The sequence below is a fragment of the Benincasa hispida genome, chromosome 9 (genome assembly GCF_009727055.1).
Source record: "Benincasa hispida cultivar B227 chromosome 9, ASM972705v1, whole genome shotgun sequence".
NCBI lineage: Eukaryota > Viridiplantae > Streptophyta > Magnoliopsida > Cucurbitales > Cucurbitaceae > Benincasa > Benincasa hispida.
Window position 1 is genome coordinate 26,339,394 of NC_052357.1, and position 6,000 is coordinate 26,345,393.

The 6,000-nt window shown below is 27.4% G+C and overlaps 1 protein-coding gene across 1 annotated transcript; it reads left to right on the forward strand.

Annotated features, from left to right (window-relative positions):
- The first annotated feature begins 2,175 nt into the window (after nucleotides 1-2,175).
- On the forward strand, nucleotides 2,176-5,044 carry LOC120085137 (auxin-induced protein AUX28-like). The gene is made up of 5 exons (XM_039041000.1): nucleotides 2,176-2,726; nucleotides 2,856-3,034; nucleotides 3,310-3,445; nucleotides 3,547-3,608; nucleotides 4,632-5,044. The coding sequence occupies exons 1-5, from the start codon at nucleotides 2,458-2,460 to the stop codon at nucleotides 4,667-4,669; spliced, it is 684 nt and encodes a 227-aa protein (XP_038896928.1). The 5' UTR covers nucleotides 2,176-2,457; the 3' UTR covers nucleotides 4,670-5,044.
- The last annotated feature ends 956 nt before the right edge of the window (nucleotides 5,045-6,000 follow it).

The following is a 6,000-nucleotide window of genomic DNA, read 5'->3' on the forward strand; positions in this document are numbered from 1 at the left end:
TCGATCTACCTAGGTAAGAAATTTCATTAAATCTTAAAATAATTTCAATGAAGATTAAGGGTCCATTTGGATTGATTTAAGAAAAAAAATGTTTCAAAAACTCATTTTTATTTAAACACTTTTGACAAAAAATTATTGAAAATATATTTCAAAAGCTATTTTAAGTGGTTGTCAAACATTTCCATTTTTTTTCTAAAATGAATTATTTTTTAAATTAAACACATGAAAATGCATTCAAAACACCCTTAAATCTTTATAAATTTTAAATTACAATGATAGCTAAATTGTTATATACTAAAATTTATAGAATAAATTATTTAACAAAAAAAAACAAAAGGAGCATAAAACCACCACTCCATTGTATAATTTTCATAAGATTTTTATTTATATATTTAGGCATTGTTTGGTAGAATTTCATTTTTCTGGCGCGTGCAATACAAACATGAGCTTTAATAACTAATAATTATTAGCCAATCATAAACTAGGATGCACAGGGAAACAAATAAACAATAAATCTATTAATTATATCAATACTTGTATATATATACATATATAAATAAAAAATGAGAATCCTTGCTAAAGGTGGTTTGTTCTTTTAGTAAAAAAAAAATTCTATCTATTCGATAAACATTTTGTTTTTTATTTTTAGTTTTAAAAATAAAGTCTCTCTTTATTTCTTATCATGATTTTGCATCATTATGAAGTACAATGCTTGAATTCTTAACCAAATTTCAAAATTAAAAACAAGTTTTTGAATTTTTTTTTTTTAATTTGACTTGATTTTTTAAATCATTAATAAAAAGTAGACAACAAAAAAATAAATTTAAAGATGTAAATAGTATCTATGAGTTTAATTTTCAAAAACAAAAAACTAAAGACAACACCTTAACATCTGGCTCAATTAGTTAAATGATGATGTATTATATTTATATTGGATAAATATTAATTAAATATTTAACAACATAACAAATAAAAAGTGAAAAGAAAATTAGAAAAAAAAAAAGAATAAAATTAACCTCCTTTTATAGACTATATACCACTCTGTATGGCCTAAGTTCCCCATGTATTTCCATAATTTGATAGATACACTCATCATAATACAATTTTATTCAATAAACATGTCATGTTTATCATTTGGTCAACAAAAACAAATCAAATGAATCTATATATACAAGTCATCATTCAAAATTTAGGTTTAGTTGTACAAAATACTCTTAAATTTTGGATTTTTAAAAGATTTCATTTTATTTTTTAACTTTAAATTTTGTTTAGAAAGATGCCATTGAACTTTGAAATTAGTCAAGAAAATATAGGCGTATGTGATATTATTTATAGTTAGAAGTAAGTTTTAAAACGTCGATATCGATGAAAATGTTAGGATCTCAATTTTACAAAAATATTGATAAAATGTCTATGTTGATAATAAATTCAAAAAAATATCTACACGAGTGACATTTTGTGTTTATTCTTTTGTCCTGGATTTTTAATGATATAATGAAAATGTCAATTCATCTCTCATGGCAGTTAAATTTATGGAGATGTGAAATGTCGACAGAAATTTAATATCGTAGTTAGAAGATTTCAAATCATTGTTACCAATTTATTTCATATAAAACTAAGATATATTATTAAAATTATTTACCTAATAATTTTTTACTCATCAATTGTCATGTCAATTTCTTCGTGAATAATTTGTAAATCGTACATATATGTTTTTTAATTTTACAAATTAGTCATATATTAATTTCCACCTTATTTTAATGGAAAAAATTCTCACAATTATTTTTTTAAAACAAATTTCAAACTTGAAGGATAAAAGATGAAACTTCTCAATATAATAATCAAACATATGTTCCAAAATTAAGGAGTATTTTGTACCATAATTTTACTCAAAATTTAACAACTGAATAAATTTAAAGAGTAAATAAGTATACAACTAACTATCTAAATTAATTATAGATTATATAATGTTTGAAAAAGGCAAATTCTCACTTACTGAATATAACCTTTGAAAAAAAGAAAAAAGCAAAAAAAAAAAAAAACATAGTCAAAGCCAAGAGAAAGCCAGAGAAGACGGTGGGTTGCTCTTTATTTATTTATTTATTTTCTTTTTTAATTATCCCTACTTTTATAATGAAATGTTAACATCACCCACCGGTCATTTATCCCACAAAACTTGGAAGAGTCCATCTCATTCCACCCTCCACATCTCACAGTCTCACAAATCCCCCACCCCAAAACCCCCAATCCTTTTAAAAAATAAAATAACCTACGTCACCGCCATGTAACTTTAGCACACAGCCCCCCTTCTCACCGGCGGGTTATTTTCATCTTGTTTCCATTATTATAACCACATACAAAACCCAACCAAACAAAAAATAAAATAAAAGAAAAGAAAAGCTCTATCGTTTCCACTCATAATTCAAATAGAAGAGAGAGAGAAAAAAAAAAAAGTTTATGGAGAAGAAGAAGATGGGGTTTGAAGAGACGGAGCTCCGGCTAGGTCTACCCGGTAACAACAACATCGGAAGCGGCGAATTGGGAGAGGTGGCGGCTCGAAAACGAGGCTTTGCTGAAACTGTCAGCAGTGAGACCATTTCGAAGGTTGATCTCAAGCTCAATCTTTCTTCGAAAGAAACTGTCGACGACGACGTTGCCATCGATTCCAACCCCGGAAACAAAGACAAAACCGTCCTTACCGCCGATCCGGCCAAACCTCCGGCTAAGTAAACTCAATTATGTCATTCTGTTTCGAAGGAAAAATTATTCAATGTGACCACTACGACACGAAAGGATTCGTAGTTATTATTTTTCAATCTCCTCGAATAATTTCTCGTGTTTTGGTGGATGTGTAGGGCACAAGTCGTGGGATGGCCACCCGTTCGATCATTCCGAAAGAACAACATGTTGGCGTTCGTGAAAGTGAGCATGGATGGGGCGCCGTATCTGCGCAAAGTGGACTTGAAGATGTACAAGAGCTACAAACAACTCTCTGATGCTCTTGCTGCCATGTTTGGCTCCTTCACCACCATTGGTAAGCTAATATAATTAAGCAAAATTTTACGAGTTGATTGGAAAGAAAATTATTGAACGAGGCTTCCATAATAACTGTATTAGGTTTTCTCGTAGTAACAGTTTTAGAAAACTGCTCGAGATGTAAGTTTAATCAGATTCTTATTTCTCATACATCCAATAGTGAAAAACTGTCAACCACATTGTGACGATCTCATCAAATAATTTCATTCGTCAAATATTTTTTTCACTTCTTTAGTAACCTTTTGAATCCGGGTTTTGTTTACACTATTTGAGGTAACTGTGGATCTCAAGAAATGAAGGATTTCATGAACGAGAGTAAATTGATGGATCTTTTAAGTGGCTCTGATTATGTTCCAACTTATGAAGACAAAGATGGTGATTGGATGCTGGTTGGAGATGTTCCGTGGGAGTAAGTTTTAATATCTTTTGGAGCTATTAATTTTAATGTCAACATGTACCAAATTCAATTATAAACCAATCTTTTGATGTCTTTATTTCGACAAAATATAGGATGTTTGTTGAATCTTGCAAACGTCTACGCATCATGAAAGGAAAAGAGGCTATTGGACTTGGTATGTGTCTTCTTATCTTATCTTTTTCTTGTCTAAAATCTTCTCAATCTTAGAACAAGATTTTAAGAGATTTTTTTTCTTATTACTTTTCAAATATAAGTTGAGTGAATTATGGATACTATAGGTAGAGTTACAAACCCAATAAATTTAGATGCATGAATAGTTTTCAGTTACTTTTAAAATAATAATAATAATAACAATAAGGTAACTAAGGATAGAAAACTATTAAACTACCACTAGTCTTTAAAAAAAAACGTTATAATGTTGATTTTTTTTTCTTTTTTAGTTATTTTCTTCCCTTGTGAGCTAAAATGATATAAAAATGTCAAGATCTTATTCAATTTATAATATAAAAAGGAGTGTTGAATCTTAGAGCATAACTGATAAGTTAGGGCAGGTTAAATTACCATTTTAGGTCGTTTTATAGCTTGTGTTTATTATAATTTCATTCTTACAGTAATTTGGTTAAATTTTCTTAAATACTAGTATCTTTTAAGGGTGATGTGGAATAAAACTTTGTAACAAATGCACGACTCTAAGTACATAGTTTATGTAAGATTCATACTAACAAAACTGTTAGAAATATTTTCAAATATAACAAAATATTATTGTCTATCGGTGTCTATCACTGTTTACACTAATAGATGTCCATTAGTACCTATTATTAACTATTATTATCCATCACTAATAAACAATAAAATTTTGTTATATTTAATAATATTTTTCAGTAATTTTTTATATTTTAAAAACAACAAATTTTTAGTGACAATGTTAATATTTGATACAATGAAGTTTTTTTTTTTTTTTTTTTTTTTTTAGACTTATTTAACTAAATTGTTGGAATAGATATAGTAACTTTTGAAATTAAAGGACAACCATGCAATGATACAAAATAGAACCTATAGGATTAAAATGAAAATATAATCATTAGGATAAATTTAGCGAGTATAATCATCTAACAAATAAAAATATTTATGTGAAGTACATTTATGTTCTAAATGATACACAAATCATTCATTTCAGCACCAAGGGCTATGGAGAAATGCAAGAACAGAAGCTAAACAAGAAAAAAAAAATGCTAAAGTCAGCTTCAAAGCCTGCAGCTTCTTCTGTCTCGATTCGATCTCGAGTCTTAACTTATCTTAATTATTGAAACGTCGATGATCTAGAAAAAGTTTTGATTCAGATAAAAGGATTTGAGGAAAGAATATGCAGGTTGTTTGTTTGGGTGTTTCATATATATATATCATTAAGTTGTAATATTATTCTATATACCAAGATGTGAAAACCCTTTAAGTGGTAGTTTTATATTTGTCATATACATACTTATTTGTTTAAGTTCCAAGTCTACTTGGCTTGATTTGTCTAACAACCTTTGTTTAAGTATGGATGGATTTGGGTTTAAATAATATAAACTCCATGTTTGCTTGTAGTTATATATATTATTTGTTTTTTTTTTAATTAATTTATATTATAATTTTTCAATGATTGATTCTTGAAATTTCTTCTTATATATATATATATATTGGTATAAAGTAATAATAATGGCTGATATAAAATAGAGGAGAGGGCCAATAATTAAATGGAAATGTTCCATATGGATGTAGCAATGACATGTTGAGTATAGGGAACAAGATCATGTGGATTGTTGAAGAAGGCATTTATGCGGATGACCCATTTATGTTTTGAGTTTGCTGTTTATATGTTATATAGTGAAAGATGTCTCTGTTTTTTTGCTAATAATGCAATGGTTAAGCTTTTAAAAATTTGTTAAATGACACAACTTCAAGTATTCAAAAAAAAAAGGGTGTATTAATCATACTTTTTAATTTGATGTGTCCCTCATTGTCTCTCTTCCACATGTGGATTGTGACTATATGTGTTCGTGATCGATTAATTATGTGTCGCGTGTGCCCGTCTTTTGAGTGTCTTTGCATGTGTGATATTTTGAAGTGAATCATGGGTCATTGTTTTCAATTTTATTTTAATTTTTAATATTTTAGAGGTTTGAAATTCCATTATTTGTATATTATATTTAATTTTTTTAATCAAGTTTTATTGTATCATAAAATGTTGGAAGTTCTTTATGTGACGATTAACAAAGATGATGATTTGACATCAAAATACATTTTATTATTTGAGCAAAAATATAATTTATTTTAATTTGATATATAATATATAAATAATAATGCACGTTCAAGAAATTAGAAATCTATTCATTACTTAAATATGATTTGATCATTCGTTGTCTTTAAAAAAAAAACTAAATCAACACCCATTAAAAATGTTGTTACCATAAACAATCTCAAAAAAATAAATAAATAAAACTAAGAGCTTCCATAAAATATATATATATATATATATATATATATATATGTATATATGTATGTAT

Bases quoted from the DNA above. Each gene is read 5' to 3' on its own strand.
- LOC120085137 (XM_039041000.1), top strand. From the start codon at position 2,458: ATGGAGAAGAAGAAGATGGGGTTTGAAGAGACGGAGCTCCGGCTAGGT. The intron at 3,446-3,546 runs GTAAGTTTTAAT...GACAAAATATAG, and splicing joins GTTGGAGATGTTCCGTGGGA to GATGTTTGTTGAATCTTGCA. The intron at 3,609-4,631 runs GTATGTGTCTTC...CATTCATTTCAG, and splicing joins AAAAGAGGCTATTGGACTTG to CACCAAGGGCTATGGAGAAA.